Source organism: Arachis hypogaea, chromosome 15 (assembly GCF_003086295.3).
Source record: "Arachis hypogaea cultivar Tifrunner chromosome 15, arahy.Tifrunner.gnm2.J5K5, whole genome shotgun sequence".
NCBI lineage: Eukaryota > Viridiplantae > Streptophyta > Magnoliopsida > Fabales > Fabaceae > Arachis > Arachis hypogaea.
Genome location: NC_092050.1, coordinates 145,506,846 through 145,530,531, shown reverse-complemented (window position 1 = coordinate 145,530,531; position 23,686 = coordinate 145,506,846). Strand labels below are relative to the sequence as shown.

Genomic DNA, 23,686 nt, shown 5'->3' with positions numbered 1-23,686 from the left:
TATGCAAATGAACCATGATACTTTCCCAATATAGGATATATGTAAATACAGAATGACCACATATTTACATTTATAACTATATAAGCAATATTATCAAATTTTATAATAATATAATCAAATTTAATTTATATTTATAATCCAATTTTATAAACAATATAATCAAATAATTACAACATTTATAATCAAGATATAAATAATATGCAAAAATACAATGATATCTAATTTTATTATTCATAAAAAGTTTGACTATATTGTTGTGAAAAAGGTTTTATACTCTTACTATTCTGTTCCGATAATTTTAATTTTTATTATTTAGCTAAAAAAATACGTAAAATAATTAAATATACATAAATACATACCGTTTAATTTAATAACTAATTTCTTAACATTTTTCTAATCCAAATTTTGCCAAACAAAAGAAAAAGGGTGTCTCATGCATGCCTTGATTGGTAATTAAATAACATCTTGGTCGGATGAGGTGCGATCTTAATTCATTTAATTTCACTTACAATGGATCAGGACAATATAGTTTTCATCTTATCTTAAATACTAATAATAATAAATAATAATAAAAAAGAACCCTAGCTAAGGGAATAATTTCTACTATACTTTTCATCAAAAGTTTGTAAATCTTGTTTTCTAATGTGTATGTATGTAATGTGGAAAAATGGAAAATGAGATGGTGTAAAACAAGATGCTTTTATTTTTCCCAATATATCAAACAATGTGAAGTGAAGTATACAAAAAAAAAAAAAAAAAAAAAGAGACCAAAACCAAGCCACACGCATAGGTAGACATTAGACAATGATATGAACTTCACTTTATAAAAAGAATTATATAATTATTATTTCAGGAAAAGTAAGTTGATTGAAAGATATAAATTTATTATCAGCATGCACGTATAGTGTGTATTAAGGTTTAACCTACCAAATTATTAAATATTAATGATTAATGGCTTTTGCTTCTGGCCCTAAACACTGAAAACGTGGAAGAATTTTCTCTCTTTAATGAAGTGTTTTAGTGTATTCTTCACCTACCTAATAATAAGGAATAAAATTGCTTTTAAAAAAGATCTTAATTGAAAATGCTTTTAGGAATTCCTCTAATCTTTATAATCTATCTTTGACTTTGACTTGCCACTAAAATTGCAGAGATTAGGAGTGTGCATAGCCCGGTCCGGTCCGAAGACTCGGCTCGGTCTCGAACACTTTAGGAGCTAATTTAATGTGATTTTATCGGGTTTAGGGCTGAGTATGGGTCTTAAAAGTAGACCCGGTCATTATTTCGGGTCGGGTTCGGACCATAGTTCGGGTCACCCGAAATCGGCCCGTGGCCCGGTCATCATACACAATTAATATTTTGTGTTATTAGTGATGGATGATGGCTATTATTATGTGAAATTTAAGTATTATAAACCTTAATATTTTGTGTTATTAGTCATTATATATAAGACTATAAGTTAATGTTTTATGTTTTAAATGCATAAGACTTTAGACTAATGCATAATCTTGTGTTATTTGTATTGATTTAAATATTTGGTGTTATTAGGTAATATTAGTATTGATTATGGTTATACTTTAATTTTAGAGAAGAGATAGTTCTTATTATATTTTTCTAAGTGAATTTTATCATGTCAAATAATGGTTGGAGTCTTAGAAATTTGGATATTTTTACATGCTAACTTACAAGAAGGTATCAAGGTAATATAATGTTAACGGCCCGGTTTTCACCCGATTTTTACCCGGTATAATCGTGGCCCGAAAGTGTATATGTTTCATCGGATCTAACAAATAGGCCTGGTATATATTTCGAGTCGGGTCTGAATCACATCAAACCCGATTTCACCCGACTCATGCACACCCCTAGCAAATATTACAATACATATGTTTTAATTTGTCCTGGCAAAATTAGTGATGAATATTATTACAAGAGTTTTTTTATTCTAAATCAGTGAAAATTTAGATAATTAATAGTTTTTTTAGTCAATATATAATTAATAGAAAAGATAGAGAACATATTTAGTTAAGTGATGATTTCTTTGCTTATTTCCTTTTTATATATAAGAATTGTTTTGAGACTATCAAAATTTTGTTTTTTTTTTTTTTTTTTTTTGAAACCTTAACAAATATATCTTTCACTTATTTAGTAGAATTATTCACATTTTAATTAAAAAATTCTATATGCACATTAAAAATTAGTTATTAAATTAACTATTATATATTTAAATATATACGATATTTAATTTATTTAAAATATATATTTTATATTTTAACATATATTTATATGTATGATTAATTTAATAACTGATTTTTTGTTTACGTAGTATGATTATTTTAATTATTATGATATTATTGCAATGTTATATTTAGTATTTATTTTATGAAATTTGGCCGACTTTTTAGTTGTTCAATGTAAGTTATGTATATGATCACATTATATTGTAATGAAAAAGTTGCAATTAAAACAAACCTCTTTGGCATCACCACACGGATTCAATCATTTCCTAATTATTTTATGAGTCGGCAAAGAGGAACAAATAATAAATTAAACTTGAAAGAAACCTATAATAATAAAGGACAAAGGAAAAGGAAATAATGCACAAATATAATTAGAGAAAGATTGGATTCATGTGAAGGAATTGAATGTTATGCTCCTTGTCAATTAATAAGCTTCTTGAATCTTATAAACGGTTGTATTCCGGGGAGGAAAAGAAGAAGAATTTTTTAATGTAATTTTCATGCGTGTACCATGGTGTAATTTTCATATGTTATATTAATAAAAATAATTAATTATTTAATTTTTAAACTCATTATTAAAAAATTATCTAAATATATGAATTTGATTAAATTATTATTCTTTTTCCAAAATCATTCAAAAGTCAAAATAAATTTTGAAGTATAGTAATAGTACAAAAGGGGGTACCCGTACCATTGTGGTTGCATAAAAGAAAAAAGGCCCAATATAAAAGTTAAATATTACATTGGGGAAATGATGGGCTCATGGCTGAAACTTAAATCTGACCCAATATATAGATATGGTGGCAATTTTCACTTCAATTAAATTCCAAGACCCACACACATTTTTCAAAAGATAAAACAAAGCTATACATTAATAACATGCTTGAATATAGTTACTTCTTAGTCAATATCTATTTTTCTGGGATTAACAAGAGTAATTAAAACCATAACTTTATGTAATTGTTGTGTCTATCTAATATGATTACTCATTTTAGCACATTTTCAAAGAAACAAGCATGTTTTGGATGTTAAAATAAAAAGAGAAGCATGAAAACTGATTATATAAAACAAATGATGTCCTTCATGAAGAGCATATAGATAACGCCTACAAATTAAATTCTTATTTATATATGCTTTTTATTTGTTATTGAAAGTAGTGTTAAAAGGAAAATGAACTAATTATAAGGAAAATGAACTAATTATAGAGAAAAATCTACATATATGTAAGAAAAATTCGATTTAAACCTTACTGTATGGCAAACTTGTTTCTTCAATGATTTTGTATAAAATATTAAAGTATTGTTTTTTATCAATCCGGACATCGAATTCTAATGACTTATTATATGAATAGGATTTGGATCTTCTAAATTTTGAATTTTATTTTAGAAGATAAAGTGTGATTTTTTATCATTTATTTTATAAATAGGACCAAGAGAAAATATAAAAAAAAAACTATTTATGAGTGAGAGATCACACTTTACTCTCTCAAATCAAAATTCAAAATTTAGAGAATCCAAATTTTTTATGAATAAGAATAAGTAACTTGTGCAAATTAAAATTTTTTAACAAAAAAAAAAAATAAAACGACAACATTAAGAATATGATTAAATAATTCATTGTGACATATCTAATTGTCAGGAATAAATAACAATTGAGCCAGTAAGTTAAACTGGCAGAATTGGTTAGTTAGTTATGAAAATAGTTAGTGGTTGTTAGTAGTTGCTGTAAGAGTTGCTATATAAGATTAAGAGTTGACTCTCTCTCTCTCCCCGCTGGTGTATTCTCATCCTCTTTTCTAAAGAGTTCTAATACCTTACATGGTATTAGAGCTTTCAGGTTTTGATTTATGACTACTTCGAAAACCTACAATTTTCAGAATCCACATTAGACTATTGGTAATGCATCAGCACCGCCTCCCTCTTCCTTCCACCAGCCACAACAAGACCAGCAAGCTCAAGTTCTCTTAGCCACTACACCTACAGTAACACCTCTCATTGACAAAGCCTGATACCTGGACACCGGAGCTTCGCATCATTTGACCTTTGATGCAAACAACTTGATTGCAGGCTCAGAGTATGTAGGGACAAATCAAGTGCTAACAGGTAATGGTCAAGGTATGAGTATAAATAGTATTGACAAAATTATACTGTTTAATGAGACCAACCCTCACTACTTTAAACTATTAAATATGCTTTATGTACCTTCCATCACCAAAATTCTACTAAGTATGGCCAAGTTTGCTCTTGACAATCATATGTTTTTTGAATTCCATCCTTTTGATTGTTTTGTAAAATGTCAGGAGACCAAGAAAATTCTGTTAAAGGGGTCTCTTAGAAGAGGGTTATACCATTTTGAGCATGTTGGAGTGCTTGCACAAGCAGCACCATCAAACAATAAATCAGGCAATTCAGAGTCTAAGAACCTTCATCTATCACCCACTCATAAAGTTTGTAATCTCAATTTTTTTTATATCTAATTCTACAGTAGCAAGTAGCACTAATAATGTAGGCATTGTCTGTAATGCTAAGTCAGTGTATGAGTTTGATATGTGGCATAAGAGGTTAGGTCACCCAAGTGCACGAATTGTTGAAAAAGTGTTACAAAGTTGTAATGTTGGCTATATGAATAAAAGCAAATTTTTACCTAAAGACTGCCTGTGTAATGCATGTTGCCAAGGCAAGCTCCATAATCTTTCTTTTTCTGACTCTCAAACTGTCTATAGTCAACCTCAAGAGTTAATCTTCTCAGATATATGGGGTCCTTCTCCTATTACCAGTGTTTCGGAATTTCGGTACTATATTCTCTTTATTGATGCTAAAACTATATATACCTTTTGTATCTTCTCCAAAACAAGAGCCAAGCCCTGCAAGCATTTGTCCAATACAAGTTGTTAATTGAAAACAAAACTAGGCATAAGATTAAAACACTTCAAACCGACAATGGCAAAGAGTATACCTCACAAGCTTTTACCAAATTCCTGATTGAGAATGGGATTGCATATAGAATTAGCTATTCATACACCCATAAACAGAATGGGAAAGCCGAGAGGAAGCATCGGCATATCATTGAAACTGCTCTAACCCTTCTCTCTCAAGCATCCATGCCTTTAAAATTCTGGGATGAAGCCTGCCTCACTGCAACCTATCTCATTAACTTGCTGCTCTCTGCCACCACATAGTACATATTACCCTATGAACTCTTGAACAATAGAACTCCAGACTATATGTTCCTTAAAATCTTCGAATGTTCATGCTTTTTTTAGCTCCGCCCTTACCAACCACACGAATTTGACTTTAAGACTCACAAGTGTCTGTTTTTAGGTTACTCACCACACCACAAAGGGTACAAGTGCCTTTATCCATCTGAAAAACTCTATATTACAAGGCATGTAGTCTTTGACGAATCTGAATTTTCTTATCAGTTGCTATTTTTTAACAAGGACTCAAATCTAAAGGCATCAGTTCCTCATACAACCAAGCTTATCACTATTCCTATTCATGTGCGCCATCCACCAATACCTCTCGAAATTTCTCATGAGTCACCCCCTAGTACGCCTGCACCCATAACACTAATACCCTCAACAGATCCCCCAGCCACAACGGTACCCTCATCAAGTTTTTGTGAGTCCTCACCTCTTCAATTTAATTCGTCCACTTGTTAAGGGAGAGTTCCAGAGTCAGCCATTATTATATCTCCTCCTCCAATTCTAGTTCCATCCGAGCAACCTCAACCTCTCCACTAACCATAATTGAGCCATTTGCCAGTCCTATTTGTACTGATTCTTGCCTATTCACTGCTGACACTTGCATCTCTAACTTTACTTTTGAGTTTCCCTTGAGTAATGTGTAAGGTCCCACATCGGTCGGGGAGGGGAACGAAGCATGCCTTATAAGAGTGTGGATACCTCTCCCTAGCATGACGCGTTTTGACGAGTGAGTGTGTGGGGCTTCGGCTATCATCCCTATCGTCAAAGGCAAAACTGTGAGGCCTTATGTGCCAAAGCGGACAATATCATGCTAGCGGTTGGTCTGGACTGTTACAGATGGTATCAGAGCTGGAGCCCAGATCGATATGCCAGCGAGGGCGTTGGGCTCCCTTAGGGGGGTGAATTGTAAGGTCCTACATCGGTTGGGGAGAGGAACGAAGCATGCCTTATAAGGGTGTGGATACCTCTCCCTAGCATGACGCGTTTTGACGAGTGAGTGTGGGGGGTTTCAGCTATCATCCCTATCGTCAAAGGCAAAACCGTGAGGTCTTGTGTGCCAAAGCGGATAATATCGTGCTAGCGGGTGGTCTGGGCTGTTACATAATGCAGGGTTAACTAAACAATCATCGTGTGTTGTTCCTGAGCCTGAAGCAAAGGTTGGGCGCACTCACCCTATGGTAACTAGAAGTCAGGCGGGTATTTTCAAGCCCAAGGTATACTCTTCCTAGCTTTGCTCTTCCTCATCTGATCTCACATAAGTGGAGCCCTCTTTTGTTGCTTAGGCTCTTACCTCATCACAGTGGAAGGCGGCTATGGACGAAGAGTATGCTTCCTTGATGAAGTGCAAAATCTGAAAGCTTATAGATCCCTCCACAGCAGCAAATTCAATTGGATGTCGATGGGTATTTCGCATCAATAGACAGCCGGATAGAAGTATCCAGAAGTACAAGGCGCGGCTGGTGGCAAAAGACTTTCATCAGAGGGAAGGCGTTGATTATGGGGAAGTATTCAATCCGGTGGCTAAACCTATGACAGTCCGTGTTGTCATGGTAGTTGCTTTGTCGAGATAGTGGTGAATTCGTCAGTTTGATTTTAACAATGCCTTTCTCAATGACGATTTGTCTGAAAATGTCTACATGGTGCAGCCTGACGGCTACAATTTTGGCACTAATTTAGTGTGTAAACTAGAGAAAGCACTATACGGCCTCAAGTAGGCTCAACGTGCATGGTTCCTCAAGCTAAAAAGTACTCTTGAGAGTGTTGGGTTCATCAGTACTACCTCTGACCCTTGCTTGTTTGTCAAGTACAGCTCCCTCTCTACTATTTATCTCTTGGGGTATGTTGATGATATTCTAATGATCGGCACTGCTGCAAGTGAGGTAACCAAGCATATTGTTGATTTGAATGAGGTCTTTACGCTCAAGGACTTGGGAGAAATGAGCTTCTTTTGGATATTGAGGCTGAGAGAATAGTCGTTGGTCCTTTAGTGCTGAAACAAACAAAGTATGTGAAGGACTTGCTCAAGAGGGCTGATATGGCTGATGCTTGCAATATGCCTACCCCTATGATGAGTGGTCTTCGACTTAACGCGTGATCTGGAGCAGTGTTTGATAGGCCAACTCTGTATTGATCGGTGGTTGGTAGCTTGCAATACGCCACCATAACGAGGCCAGACATTGCATACGCTGTGAACAAAGTCTCACAGTTTCTACATTCTCCCTTAGAACAACATTGAAAAACTGTGAAGCGCATTCTGCGCTATCTGGCAGGCACAGTAGACATGGAGCTTGAGTTCCATAAGAGCGAGGACTTCAGGATTTTAGCGTTTTGTGACTCGGATTGGGCCACTGATCCCGTTGATCGTAAATCTACTACGGGTTACTGTGTATTCCTAGGATTGAACATCATCTCTTATTCTAGCCGGAAACAAGTCTCAATGTCCAGGTCCAGTATTGAAGCGGAATTCAAGGCTCTAGTTGATGTTATGACAGATACTATGTAGTTGCAGAAACTGCTCTCTGAAATACACCTTCCTCAAAGCCCAACACCTACACTGTACTATGACAATCAGAGCACCATACTAATGAGTAGAAATTCAATACTTTACAGTAGGTCAAAGCACTTTGAAATTGACCTGCATTTTGTTCAGGATTGGGTTGTTTAATAGCAGACATATATTGTGCATATTTCCCTCCTTTGATCAAGTTGCCAATGTCCTTACAAAGCCTCTATCTCATGATGTATTTATACGCCTCAGGTCCAAACTGAAATTGGTTTCACAACCCTTTTTAGTTTGAGGGAAGATGTCAGGGATAAATAGCAATTGAGCCAGTAAAATAAGTTGGTAGAGTTGTTTAGTTAGTTATGAAAATAGTTAGTGGTTGTTAATTAGTATTTGCTGTAAGAGCTGCTATATAAGACTAAGAGTCAATGTAATAATTAGCTAATAAAATTATTTCTCATTCACACTCTATGAACTTTTAGATCTCTCTCGTTCTTTTTCTCTCTTCACTGGTGTGTTCTCATCCTCTATTAAACCACTCTTCCACCTTAACCCATGACAACAATAAAGACGTCTCACGGCCCACAAATTCAGCCCAACAGAATACACAAATTAAATTATAATTTAGTCTTTATCTTATTTTATAATTATCTTTATCTTTATCTTTATCTTTATCTTTATCTTATCTTTATCTACTTTTATCTTTCATAGGCCAATACTCTATATATACTTAGTTTTACCTTCATAATTTACAATTCATTCAATCAACAATCAATAAAATTTCATCTTTTCTTTTTTACAATTCTTTTATTTTCCCATTCTTTCACAATTTTATTATGGTATCAGAGCTCCTCTTGAGCTCTGCTGACATCCATGGATCAAGGAGAAAGGGCACACCAGCAACTTCATCCGGAGCCTCTTTTGGACCTTTCGTCAGCCCAACACTTTTCTTTCATGGCACTTCCTTTCAATGAAGAAGCTCGTCCTTCAAACCAACTTGAGCTTTTGCCAAGTCCAACTACTCATTATCTTTGTTCTTTCAATACCTTTTCTACTGTTAACAATTCTTCAAATCGAGATTCATTCTTGAATACTTGGATCATTGATTCTGGTGCCACAGATCACATTGCATCAAATTTGTCTTAGTTTATTTCTTACACACAAATTTCTCCTATTATTGTTCATTTACCAAATGGTTCTCGAACTACTATTTCTTATAAAGGCATCGTTCAATTTTCACCATCCTTGGTTCTTCATGATGTTCTTTATTTACCTTATTTCAACTTTAATATTATCTCTGTTTCAAAAATTACTTCAGCACTCATATGTGAACTCACTTTTTCATCTTCTTCTTGCACTCTGCAGAGCAACAATTTGGGGACAATTGATTTGGTCAGAATGAGAGAGGGATTATATGTCTTTGAACCCAATTTCGGTAAAAATTCATCCACTACACACTCCATAAATTCCATCCAATCTCTACCCATTACACCTTCCAATATATGGCATTTTCGTTTAGGACACCTTTCTGGGCAAAGACTTAATCATTTACATAAACAATTTCCTTTTATCTCTATGCATCATGACGAGGCTTGTGACATTTGTCATCTTTCTAAACAAAAGAAACTTTCATTTTCTCAAAGTTTTAACAAAGCTAATGCAAGTTTTGATTTATTACACTTTGATATTTGGGGTCCGTTTCGACAAAATTCTATTCATAATCATAAATATTTTTTTACTATTGTTGATGATTTTAGCCGCTTTACATGGGTTACTTTATTAAAATCAAAAGGAGAAGTAAAAAATCAAATAAAAATTTTATTACTTTAATTGAAACACAATTCAACTCCAAAGTCAAAACTATTCGTTCCGATAATGGACCAGAATTTATTTTACCTGATTTTTATGCTTCAAAGGGCATTATTCATCAACGTAGTTGTGTTGAAACTCCTCAACAAAATGGAAGGGTAGAACGCAAGCATCAACATATTTTGAATATAGCTCGTGCTCTTATGTTTCAATCTAATTTACCATCATCTTTTTGGTCTTATGCTGTTAGACATGCTGTTTATTTACTTAATAGAGTTCCATCATCCGCAAATAATTTTAAAACACCATTTGAGATTTTATTCAATCATCCACCAAATTATTAGGACATTAAAGTTTTTGGATGCTTATGTTTTGTTTCTACCCAAATGGCAAACAGATCAAAATTTGATCCAAGAGCCAAAAAGGCTGTATTTATCAGCTTTCAATCTGGTTTTAAAGGGTATATTGTTTATGTTTTAGAAGATAAAAGAATTCAGATTTCTAGAAACGTGATTTTTTATGAAAAGATTTTGCCCTTAGTCACAAAAAATGTCCAATTTCAGACACTCAGCCCAACATTGCCAAACACACCTTCTCAAAAACAAGATTCAGTTAGTCTTCCAGTTGAACCCTCACCTATACCCATTGACCCAACTCCACATAGTTCTTTATTTTCTCCAACAACCTCTCCTTCTTCCTCACTATCGTTTCCTAACCAAGTTGAACCCATGACCACCGAATCACTTTCAACACTAGACACCAATCCACCATCACCTTCTCATCCCCCGTCACCTTCTTCACCACCTGAGCAACCCCATCCTCGTCATTCCGACCGGCCTCACCGACCTCCAGCATATCTCTCTGATTACTTGTGTAATTCCTCTCTCATCTCTACAAATCAATCTCCCTCAAAGTGCAAGTATCCTTTGTCTTCAGTCATGTCTTTTTCTTCTCTTTCATCTTCATATAAAAAGTTTCTTTTATCTCTACATTCTGACATTGAGCCAAAGTCTTTTAAGGACGCCAATCAACACTCTAATTGGCGTAGTGCTATGAAAGATGAGTTGGATGCTCTTGAGCTGAACAAAACTTGGCGTCTTGTTGATTGCCCTGCAGGGGTTAAGCCGGTTAGCTGTAAATGGGTCTATCGCATCAAACGTAAGCCTGATGGTTCAGTTGATCGATATAAAGCACGCCTTGTGGCTAAAGGGTTCACTCAAACTGAAGGTGTTGATTTCTTGGAAACTTTCTCCCCTGTTGTCAAGCCTACCACTATCAGATTAGTTTTGGCATTGGCCTCTATGAAGCATTGGCCTATACATCAGTTGGACGTCAATAATGATTTCTTACATGGGGATCTTTCTGAAGATGTTTATATGACTCTGCCACCCGGATTTATATCTCCTCAACCGAATCAATGCTGTAAGCTACTAAAATCACTGTATGGTTTACGACAATCTAGTCGTATGTGGTATGAGAAACTTTCTCATCTTTTGCTATCTCATGGATATCAGCAGACCTCATCTGATTATAGTTTATTTGTCAAATTCATTGGTGATCAAATTTCTATCCTTTTAGTCTATGTTGACAACATTGTTCTCACTGGTAATTCCATTTCTAAACTTGCTGCCATTAAGTCTATTTTGCACCAACACTTCCGAATTAAAGACTTGGGCCCATTAAAATATTTTTTGGGTATTGAAGTTGCTCAATTAGAGAAGGAAATTTGCTTATCTCAGAGAAAATATTGTCTTGATCTTTTGGAGGATTCTGGTTTATTAGGTGCTAAACCTGCCTCTGTTCCAATGGATAGTACTACAAAACTATATCAAGACAAAAGTCCCCTGCTATCCGACCCTTTTGTATATCGTCGTTTGGTTGGCCGTCTTATCTATCTCACCACTACTCGACCGGACATCATGTATGCCACTCAACAATTAAGTCAATTCATGGCATCTCCTACTGAATCTCATCTTCAAGCTGCCAAGCATGTGTTACAATATCTGAAAACTAGTCCCGGCAAAGGACTTTTCTTTCCAAGGGAATCAGAAATTCAGCTTCTCGGCTTCAGTGACTCTGATTGGGCCGGATGTCCTGACACTCGGCGATCTTTAACAGGTTATTGTTTCTTCTTAGGCAGTTCTTTAGTCTCTTGGAAGACCAAGAAACAAACCACCGTTGCCCGCTCTTCCACGGAAGCAGAATATCGTGCACTTGCCAACACAACTTGTGAACTTCAATGGATACTAAATGTGTTACAATTTTTACGCATCTCTCCTATCCGCCCACCAGTTTTATATTGTGATAATCAGAGTGCTCTTCATATTGCTGCTAACTCGGTTTTTCATGAACGGACCAAACATTTAGAGGTTGATTGTCACTTGGTTCGACAAAAAGCTCAAGCTGGAGTGATGAAACTTCTCCCAATTCCCTCTTCTGGGCAACTAGCTGACATCTTCACCAAGCCTTTATCTCCTCAACCCTTCCATCTTAATCTGAATAAGCTTAGTATTCTTGACATCTTTCATCCTCCAGCTTGCGGGGGCGTATTAAACCACTCTTCCATCTTAACCCATGACAACAATAAAGACATCTCACGGCCCACAAATTCAGCCCAACAGAATACACAAATTAAATTATAATTTAGTCTTTATCTTATCTTATAATTATCTTTATCTTTATCTTATCTTTATCTACTTTTATCTTTCATAGGCCAATACTCTATATATACTTAGTTTTACCTTCATAATTTACAATTCATTCAATCAACAATCAATAAAATTTCATCTTTTCTTTTTCACAATTCTTTTATTTTCCCATTCTTTCACAATTTTATTACTCTTCTCTAAAGAATTCTTATACCTTACACTAATAAAGAACCACATACTAGGTTAATTTAAATGTATATAAAGTATTTGTCAAACGATACTTGATTAATGCAAAATTTTATAGTACTATTCAATCCAATGATTATTAGTTGGTTTTGTACAAACTTCTCTAATTAAAAAAAATAAATGAAATAAAAACAAGTTTAACTATTAACTTTCATTATATACTAATATATAAATATATATAATCATTCATGTATCTATTTTTTTAATTTAAAAAAAAAAGTGAATTCATGATAGTATTAATAGTCTACCTTTAATTTTTTATGTATATCAAATGTGAATAATAATAAATTTTGTTTTGGCTAAAACGATAAATACATTATACTAAAAACCGAAAAATCATGAATTATAAATGATAATGCATATTTTTTTAAAAAGATCTACTATCTCTCTTTGATATCTCAATTATATAGTAGATATATATATATAGACATATATACAAATGAAGAAAAAGAGTAATTTAGAAGGCTATTTTATTGTGTAGGCATTGTTGAATTTGTAGGTCGGACAGAAAAGAAGGAGATAGAGATGAGTAGGTTAATGGAATGATACGAAACGACAGATGTTGAAATCTTAATTATTTTGCATCAACACACATTCATCTCACATGTGTTCTTTAATTTAACACAATTAGCTTACGTTGATCTTATATTTATTTATTGACTTTGTTTTGTGGCATATAGATATGGTTAGAAATATAATTATTTATATTATTTTTTATTAGTTTAAATTTTTAAAATAAATAATTTTATAATATAGTATCGGATTTTAAGTTTAAAAAGTCAAGAATTTAAATTTTGGTAAATTTAAAAAAAAATAGCATAAGATAAATAAAATATATATATATATATATACAAAAATAAAAAAAATAAAAAAAAAGACTTATTTAAAAGAAAAGGTTAAAGATATAATTATTTATATTAATTTTTTTTATGAGCTTAAGTGATTTCATGACACCTATAATTCATTTCTCAATTGGCAAATTAAAAATGTTAGAATAATTAATTATTGGGACTTATTTGCTTTCTTCTAGAAACCCTAGGCTATACACTATAGTAGTGAGGAAACAAGAAGATATATATGCAAGATACACAAAGTTCTTGTTAGGATTGACATTTATGAATGATACTTTGAAGATTAATTGATGAATAATTACGATGAGAGTTATATATATATATAAAGGGTTTCAAACAGAAAGGTTTACCCTCATGTATATACGTACGGTCTTCTTGGTTGGTCACCATTTTAACCACCAGTAATAACATTATTAGCTCTCCAACACTCTTAATTATATTGAAATTAAATTCACATTTTTTACACTAAAAATATTATTATCTTTTACTAGTATTTGACTAGTAATAATTTACACTTATATTTATAGAAATTTTACACATAAAAAATTATATAATTTACATATATATTTATCAAAATTTCAATATAATTTGTATCTATATTTTTTAAAATTTGTACTTTACACTCATAAATTAATAAAATTTATTTATTAAAAATAATTTAGTATTTATACTCATCAAATAATAATTATAAATACTAAAAATGATTCACTTCCAAAAATTTCTCATTATATATACAACACTGAATAGTCGTTCTTCTTGATATTTAAAAAAAAAATTACTTTAGATTGTTCCTGATCTTCTCCTAGTCTGGACCATAAACTATGCATGATTGAGATTCTGAATGAATTAACTGTGCAATATATATATATATATATACATGCAGTTAAAAGTTGAATTTAATTTCAATATATTTCTAGTATAAAAAAATTGTACATATATATAATTAATGTATTGTTATTTACTAAACTATATATGGTTAGTTTTATAGATAAATGTATGTGATTGAATAATGATAGTATTAAACTTTTTTCCTACTAATAATCAATAACAAATCATAACATAAGTATATATATATATATATATATATATATATATATATATATATATATAACTACAAACTATGAAATTGCTATATGCATATAATTTATTATATTATTTAAGGACAATGCTACCTGCTACATGACTAGAAAATATACTGCAAAAGAACTAAGCTGTATGTGATGGTAAAAGTCTGATCAGTTAAATGATTATATATAATTTAATTACTAATTAATTTGAAATATACAGAATTTGAGGGAGAGAAAAAGACGGCAGTGGCGTAGACAATATATAATTAATAGATTAATACAAGTGTGAGTAATTAAAAATGAATTAAAGAGAATATGGTTACAATAAGTCATGTTCTCATTGGACTAACGTGAAAGGTTTTGGTGGGTAGAAATGGGTGAGGTGGTTGGACAGGATAGATCTTATTAGAAGAAGAAAACATGCAAAATAATAATAATAATAATAATAAAAATAAAACTAGCTAGTATGGTGCAACATAGACTCAACCCCCTCGTGCAAACATAATATTAATTACTTTTCAAATTAATTAGTTTAAAAAAATAATAGAAAATTTAGTGTGTTGTTTTATACAATCGTGTAATTATATCATTTCTTTTAAATTATCATTCCTACAATCAATATAAAAATAGTTATTTTTACTGATATAATAATACGTAATTAAATACATACGTAAAATTACTATAAACTGATAATATATTAAAATTAAATTTAAATAAAAATCATATTAATTTTCACATATTATTCTCTCTTTAAATATATATTTATTATTGAAGAATTTAGCTCTTTTGAAATAAAAAATTAATAAAATAATAAAATAAAAAATTAATCGTCATTAAATTTATAATTTTCATCATATATAAATTTTATTATTTTAATTCAAAAATAATTGAATACTTATTTTTCCATTTTATTAATCTCTTCACTTTTCATAAGCCTGATTCATATTGAATATGACACATAACACATCACATTGATATAGTCAAGGTCGCTGGGTATATATACTTCATTTTGTCTAGTAAAAATACCAAAACCCTCGTGGCAATTTGGTCAATTCCAAATAATTAATTAATTAACCTCATCTTATAATTAATATAATATATTTATTTAATTTAAATGTATAGTTTTGTTGATGTAGGGTACCATATTTGTCAAAGGGTTAGATATATGCATTTAACTATGATATCTAATATGAGGATTCTTCTTGTTGAAGTTGTGAGGAGTTATAAAACCATAAAGTGGAGAACCATTTAATAAGAGCTTCATCTTGGTCATGTATGTTATAATTGATGAGGATTCTTCACATCATAGCTTGGTAAACTGAAATTAATTAAGGTCATCATCAAAGGGGTTTTAGGGTTCTTCATAGGAAGAGTAATTGATGGAAGAGAATCTACCTCCTGGATTCAGATTCCACCCAACAGATGAAGAGCTTATAACATATTATCTTACAAGAAAAGTCTCTGAAAATGGATTCACTTCTAAAGCTATTGCTGTTGTTGATCTCAACAAGTCTGAGCCTTGGGATCTTCCAGGTATATATATATACACACACATATACTATAGTGCTTTAACTAATTTCAATTTATTTTTTATTTTATTTCTTTCTTCTGTATATAATGAAAACTCAGGTGCAGTTAATTTCATGTGAAATTGATAGTTGAGAATCATTAAATAATTTAATAAGTTTGATTAAATAATTATGATCTAATAATTTTCAACTATCAACTTCACATGAAATTCACGTGAGTTTTTACTTTCTTCTATATATACATAATAATGGACTAGTACTCTCTTTCTTGAGAAAATTAAACTAGCTTTAATTTATTTGTTATTTTTTGTTCTAAGGATTATTTTTACAATTGATTTAATTTGCAAATAAAGGCTTATAGATTTTAAGTTTAATTATTGAAACAAAGCTTTTAACTTGCCATTGATTGTATCGAAAAGACTCCAAATTTTTGAAAACATATATAGGAACAAATTGAATTATGAAATTAGGAAAATAGAAAACATTGATGAGCAGAAGTAATTTTTCAACCATATATATATAAGAGTTAATAAGATCCATGCATGGTGATCTTTTCAATTTGTCTCTCTATAATATATATTGTAATTGATTAAAAAAAAAAACACAGCTTTGATCTGATGAGTTTCATAAATCAACAAGGAAAATTATTTCTTTAATTTTTACACTATGCATATAGTGTTGTATTTTGACCCGTTCTACTTTTGCTGCGCATATATATGCTTCATAATCCATGAAATAATAATAAATAATAATTAATAACTAAATAACAACATTTCCCAATGTGCATACGCGCATGTAGTACTACCTAATTTATTAGCAATCCCGCTAAGTTACCAACAGTATTTCCACTAACTTCTATCAACTCTTGTTTATAACTGTGTTTAATGGAAGTGTCTTTGTGGATGTGTCTAATAAAAATATCTTTTTTATGATTGTGTCTAATAGAAGTGTCTTTATAGATATATTTCCTGGATGTGTCTTTTTATACATGTGTTTAAAACATAATAATTAATTATTCTTAGTAATAAATTGACAGATAATATGTTAATACCCTATACTTTTTCATTTATTAGTCATACTCATATATATAAATAACTCAACTATTTACCTTTTAAATGGTAGTAAAAGTATTGGTTAATATATATTGGTGTACCATACCGTAGTAGCTATAAGCTAAGCCACTCTCTTAATTTGGTGAACCAAAATAAATAAATAAATAAATGATTATTATTGTGTTGGAACAGGTAAGGCAAGCATGGGTGAGAAGGAATGGTACTTCTTCAGTTTAAGAGATAGAAAGTATCCAACAGGACTAAGAACAAATAGGGCAACAGAATCAGGGTATTGGAAGACCACAGGCAAAGACAAAGAGATATTTCGTGGTGGGGTTTTGGTTGGAATGAAGAAAACCCTAGTCTTCTATAAGGGTAGGGCTCCAAGGGGTGAGAAAAGTAATTGGGTCATGCATGAATATAGACTTGAGAACAAGAATCCCTTTAGAACTAAGGTAACAATTATATGTTATTAATTTATTATCATGCATGCATACCTCATCACTCATCACAAGCAATTCACAAACACTATATTAATTAATTAGATTTTCTTAGTTACATATAGAGAATTATGTTCTTTTTTTAAAAAATTAATATAAAAATTTAATTTTTAATCAGATAATTTTAACTTATTTTTGTAAAACTATTATTTGACATTCATTGGATTTAGAGTTGAGGATTTAACTTTAGAATTTAAAATAAAAAATAATTTTAAAAGAATTAATTTATATTAGCTGACATTATATAAATAACGATAGATATATAGCGACAATTTTAAAGTCGGATTGTGATAATTTTAATATATATTCTACCAAAATATGGTTAGAGCAGTAGATTTTTTTTTCTATTAATCATTAATGCCAAGTTTGAGTTTTAGGTACAGAAAAAAAAATCTAAAAATCATGAAAAAAAATTGAATAAAAGTGTTCATAATAGGAAGATAGTTATAGTTTTACAAAAATATTAAAAAAAAAAAGTTAATATCCATAGTTAGAAATAGGGCTGTTTAAGACCTAGTCCGGATTTGAGGTATATTTTGTTGGATTTGGGTTTGTAATTTCTACTCAGCATTATTTTTGGATTAGATTCGACTTATGTTTTAGGCATCCAACTTGATTAGAAGTTATTTTTAACAATAAAATCTATATTTTAGAGTGAAATTAGTAATGTCATATTATATGTTTATATTTCAATTAATATTTTTTATATTATACGGTATTATTTTTATTTTAAAATAATTTATTTTGATATAAATATAATATAATGTTTATTAAATTTATTTTTAAAAATAAAATTTTATTACTTTAATATATAAAATTTACAAATTTGTATATATTAATTTTACATCGAATCGACTTGGTTTAATCCAATTTGTTTAGGTCATTTTCGAGTCAGATCAAAATAAATCCTGCTGTCTTTTAAGACCGGATCCACTTAAATTCAGTCATATCCAATACATAAACACTCTTAGTTAATATGTACACTAATGATGAAAAAATAATGTGATTTTATATTTTAATTTCTTTCCATCGTTAATTATGAAAGTTTATAGTATGATAGGCAACTATTCATACATATGTGAATAGATATGTCTTCTGAAATTAATTAATTTACTATTTTTTTAATATATGGTTATTGTAGGATGAATGGGTAGTGTGCAGGGTATTCCAAAAGAGCACAGCAGCGAAAAAACCGCCGCAACAAACATCATCCTCCCAACCTGAATCCCCATGTGATGACACAACCTCTTTGGTCAATGAATTTGGTGATGTTATTGAGTTTCCAAATCTAAACACCAACATTAATAATACCAATAATAATAATAATAATTCTTCATCATCATCCTCAAGTGCATTATTCCCTAACAACATTCTTATTTCAGGACAACACATTCATCATCACCATGACCTAACCAATAATAACAATAATAACAATGTTAACACAAACATGAACTTAGCAATGAATTGGCCACCATCAAGTGATCATAATGTTCCATGGCCTTCAGTAGGGTTGTTGAATCCAAGTATTTCATCAATGAATTCCTTGATTCTCAAGGCATTGCAGCTTAGGAATAATTATCAACAAAGAGAAGTTGCATCCACATTTGCACCATCATCATATATTATGCCTCATCATCAAGGAGTAGTAGTTCCTCATCAACAAGTTATTATTGGAACCAATAATGATGACCTAATAACAACTTCTTCAAATCTCATCAATGCTTCTTCTTCTTCTTCATCAAAAGTTTTGGAATGTATGCCACATCAGCAACAACAACAACAGGAGCAACCATTCAATTTGGACTCCCTTTGGTAAATTGATGAATGAATTGAAAAGCATATATATAATAATGTATATGAAGCTCTAGCTTGCTAGATAGCTAACATCCATCTCATCTTGTAAAACTTCTTGTGAATTATTATATTATTAATATATATGTCCATGTAACGCTCCCATTCCTACATGAAAAAAAAATTGTAACATTTTCAAAATTGTAATAAACATCCTAATTTTTAGTAGTTATGTATGTGTCCTTTCTTTGCCCTTCGGTAATAAATAAAAAGTCAACCAACCTTAATGTTGATGTTGTGAATAGTGATAATAATCAGTTGTTGTAATTAGGTGTAAAATTAGGGTCCTTTCAGTCGTTTTAGGTTTCATGTTCTAGGATTAACAACTCAAGAATTTTCTATAAAATAACCGTTTTTCTTTCTCCTATTTTAAAGCATAGGTTAGGCATATTATGTGTCTCCTTTTATTGCCTTAAAATTGAGATAAACAATTTTATTACGTAATATAAAAATTTATAATTAAAAGATAAAATAGTATGTGAAGTTAATGAAAAATTAAATTTGCAAATGGCAGTAATATATGTGTGAAATGCATAAGAACGGGTATAGTTGGTGGAATGCACACATATGGCCTATTCGAATTTGCTGGCTGGGTTTTGCCCTTTTCTGGGGTCAAATTCGGTGGTCGTGTTTTAGCCTTTTTTTTTTTTTTTTTTTCAATTTTTTTCCCCTTTTGCTGAAAGAGAATTTGTAACCGAAAAGACTATATTTAAAAATAGCAAAAAAGAAAAAATTTATTAAAAAATTATTATTTGATGAAAAATACATAATGTTTTGAATAAAAATTATTAAAAAATTTAGGTATTACCTATGATGCACGGACACGGGACACGACAAGAGATACGCCAACACGCAAATTTTAAAATTTCACATGACACGGGAACACGCATACATATAAAATATAAAGTATTTTTTAGATAAACCGTAATGAATATTAAAATATAAATTAATTTTTTAAATTATTTTTAATATCTTATTTTAATTATACGAAGTATTTAAAATTTTTTTGTTTTAATAAATAATAATATATACTATATCTAAATTTATTTTAAGAATATATATTAAGAATAAGACCGGACACGCTGACATGTGATGGTATTTAGGTGTGTCCAAATGTGTCCGGAGAAGAATTTTTTATTTTTTATTGAGACACGGTTTGGACACAGCAGACACGGCAACTCAGCAAAGTGTCCGTGCTTCATAGGGTATTACTCTATAAAAATTATTAAAGAATTAGAAATATGAGAGTGTTCTCATGCACTGATACAGAAAATAGAATTAAAGAAGGAGACTTGAGATACAGAAGTAAAACTGAAACTTATACATTGTGATTGCATTGTAGCTACTGTGCTGGGTAATGGAGTAATACAACATATATAGTGAAATTATTTATAGTGTAACAACAATCAAAATTAATAGAGACTAACTAATTTATTTATATTCATTCACAACTCCCTCAAACTTAGCAGTGGGTTGAAAAATCACTCTAAGTTTGTCTCAAAATTTGTGAAATAAAGGTGATGGGAGGAGTTTGGTGAAAATATCCCCAATTTAATCTATAGAAGGTATACGGAGGATATAGAGTTACTTTTGATTCACTATCTCTCTTAGGCATTGAAGGTTAATTTCCATGTGTTTGCACCTAGTATGAAGGACTGGGTTAGCAGCTAATGAGCAAGCACTTTGATTATCACAGTAAATAGTAGGTGCCACTGGTTGTAGAATTCGAAGTTCCTTTAAAAGCTGTTGTATAGACACTAAACTAGTGCTGACTAAGATGCTGTTATGCTCCTATACTTTGCCTCAGTGCTACTGCGACTAACTTTGGCTTGCTTATTGCTTCTCCATGATACTAAATTGTTTCCTAAGTATACACAATAGCCAGTAATCGATTTCATGTCCTCCAAATTTCCTGCTCAGTCTGCATCTACAAATGCAAGTAATTTTAAGTCAGCACATTTTTTAAATTTAATGTATGCTAATACTATACCTGCAATATATCTGAGGATGCGTTTGACAGCTTTTCAGTGCTCAATTGTTGGAGAGTGCATGTATTAAGAGACCTTGTTCACAGAGAAAGCAAGATCTGGTCTTAAAATAGTCAAATATTGAAGTGATCCAACAATCTCTCTATACAATTTTGGATCTTGAAATGTTCAGCACCATTTGATGTAAGCTTCAAGGCTGAGACCATAGGGGTAGGCATTGAATTTGCAGTGTCTATTTTGACTTTTTGTAATAGATCTCGGGCATACTTTTGTTGAGAAACTATAATAGATCCATCTGTTAAAGAAGAGAATTCTAACCTAAGTAAATAACTGAGTTTTCCAAGATCTTTAAGCGAAAAAATTTTATTGAGATCAGAAATAAGTTTGTCTATTTCATCAGTGTCACTTCCAGTGACAACAATGTCATCTACATAGGTTAAGAGAAAGGCGGTAAATGTACTAGTGTGTTTAACAAATAATGAAATATCACTTCTGATTCTGGTGAAACCAAACTATAATAATGTAGCAGTCAGTATATTGAACCAAGCTCTTGGAGCTTGTTTCAATCTATAGATTGCTTTGTTCAACTTACAAATCTATGATGTATTTCCAAATTGATAACCTGCTGGTGGAGACGTGTATACCTCTTCGTCAAGAATGCCATTCAGACAGGCATTATCAAAATCAAATTGCTTAAGTGTCCATTCAAGTGATAGATCTATAGTAATTACAATTCTCACAGTAGTAGGTCTCACAACTGGACTGTATATTTGGTTGTAATATATGCCTTCAACTTGAAAAAAATATTTCGCAACCAACCTGACTTTATACCTGATGATGTTGCCTAACGGATCTTTTTTTATAGCAAATACCCATTTAGAATCAATAACAATTTTATGCTTTGGTGGTTCAACTAAATCCCAGGTATTACATCTTACTAAAGCCTGAATTTCAGCATTCATTGCATTTTTTCAGTGTAAACAGTGAAAGGATTGTTTAACATTCTTTGGGGTATTGTTAATCAAATCATAAGGTTCTACTGAAGTTATAGCTAATGTTTGAGGTCTATTGTTTTTAGTTTTTGATCTTGTGAGCATATTGTGAGTATTAGAAGATGTAGTAGAACTAGTGTTTGTAGCATTTTCAAAAGCTAGACAAATTTCAAGGCCTAAAATTGGGATGGAAGAATTCTGATTAAGGCTAGTACTAGAAGGGGTATGCTCAGTAATTTGAGTGTCAAGGCAAGTAGTTGATGAGGGAGAATTTGAGATATCTGGAAGAGGTAAAGTTTAGGGAGAATTAGGAGTCTTGGGGTGAAATGTTGAATGTAAAAACTAGTAGATCTTTAACTGTATCCTGGTTCACTACTATATTTTTATCATGAAATAGAGAATTATAAAAAAATTCAGTTTCATCAAATATCACATATCTCGAATAGTGAATTTTTTCATCTTTAGTCATGCACTTATAACCCTTGTAGCTACTATCATAACCAAGAAATTAGCACTTTTCTGATTTGAAAGCAAACTTTACTTTGTTATAAGATCTTAAATAAGGAAAACAAGCACATCCAAATATTTTAAAGTTCTTATAATCTGGTAATTTTTCGAATAAAGTTTCGAAAAGTGATTTATTTTCTAATGCAGAACTTGGTAATCTATTGATGATATATACTGCTGATGTAAATGAGTCTTTCCAAAATGACATTGATAATGCAGCAGTAGTCAAAAGTGACAATCCTACTTCAGTTATATGCCTATGTATTCTCTCTACACTACCTTGTTGTTGATGTGTGTAGGGACAAGAGATTCGTAATACCATGTTCAGTAAAAATTGAGTGAAGGAGTGTGACATGAATTCCATACCTCTATCAGTTTGCAAAGCCTTAATCTTTAATCTTGTTTGAGTTTTCATAACAGCAATTGAGATAGAGTAAAGAATTGGAAGCATGAGTGTGTTTTCATGCACTGATGCAGAAAATAAAATTAGAAAAGGAGATTTGAGACACAGAAGTGAAACTAAAACTCATACATTGTGATTGTAGCTACTATACTAGTAATGGCGTAGTACAACATATATAGTAAAACTACTTGTAGTATAACAACAATCAAAACTAATAGAGACTAACTAATTCAATTATATTCATTCACAATATATAATGATAAAATTATATTATATACATTGAGGGTTTTAGATTTAT

At 31.2% G+C, this 23,686-nt stretch overlaps 1 protein-coding gene across 2 annotated transcripts; it reads left to right on the top strand.

Moving 5' to 3' along the window:
- The first annotated feature begins 15,753 nt into the window (after positions 1-15,753).
- On the top strand, positions 15,754-19,666 carry LOC112751121 (NAC domain-containing protein 55). Of its 2 annotated transcripts, XM_025800170.3 has the most exons (4): positions 15,754-16,099; positions 17,340-17,602; positions 18,789-18,912; positions 19,030-19,666. In XM_025800170.3, exons 1-4 carry the CDS (start codon positions 15,946-15,948, stop codon positions 19,461-19,463), a joined length of 975 nt encoding a protein of 324 aa, XP_025655955.1. In that variant the 5' UTR covers positions 15,754-15,945; the 3' UTR covers positions 19,464-19,666. The 2 variants fall into 2 exon arrangements, with proteins under 2 accessions (XP_025655955.1, XP_025655954.1); XM_025800169.3 differs by having other exon boundaries at positions 18,789-19,666.
- The last annotated feature ends 4,020 nt before the right edge of the window (positions 19,667-23,686 follow it).

Bases quoted from the DNA above. Each gene is read 5' to 3' on its own strand.
- LOC112751121 (XM_025800169.3), top strand. From the start codon at position 15,946: ATGGAAGAGAATCTACCTCCTGGATTCAGATTCCACCCAACAGATGAA. The intron at 16,100-17,339 runs GTATATATATAT...GTGTTGGAACAG, and splicing joins TGAGCCTTGGGATCTTCCAG to GTAAGGCAAGCATGGGTGAG. The intron at 17,603-18,788 runs GTAACAATTATA...TGGTTATTGTAG, and splicing joins AGAATCCCTTTAGAACTAAG to GATGAATGGGTAGTGTGCAG.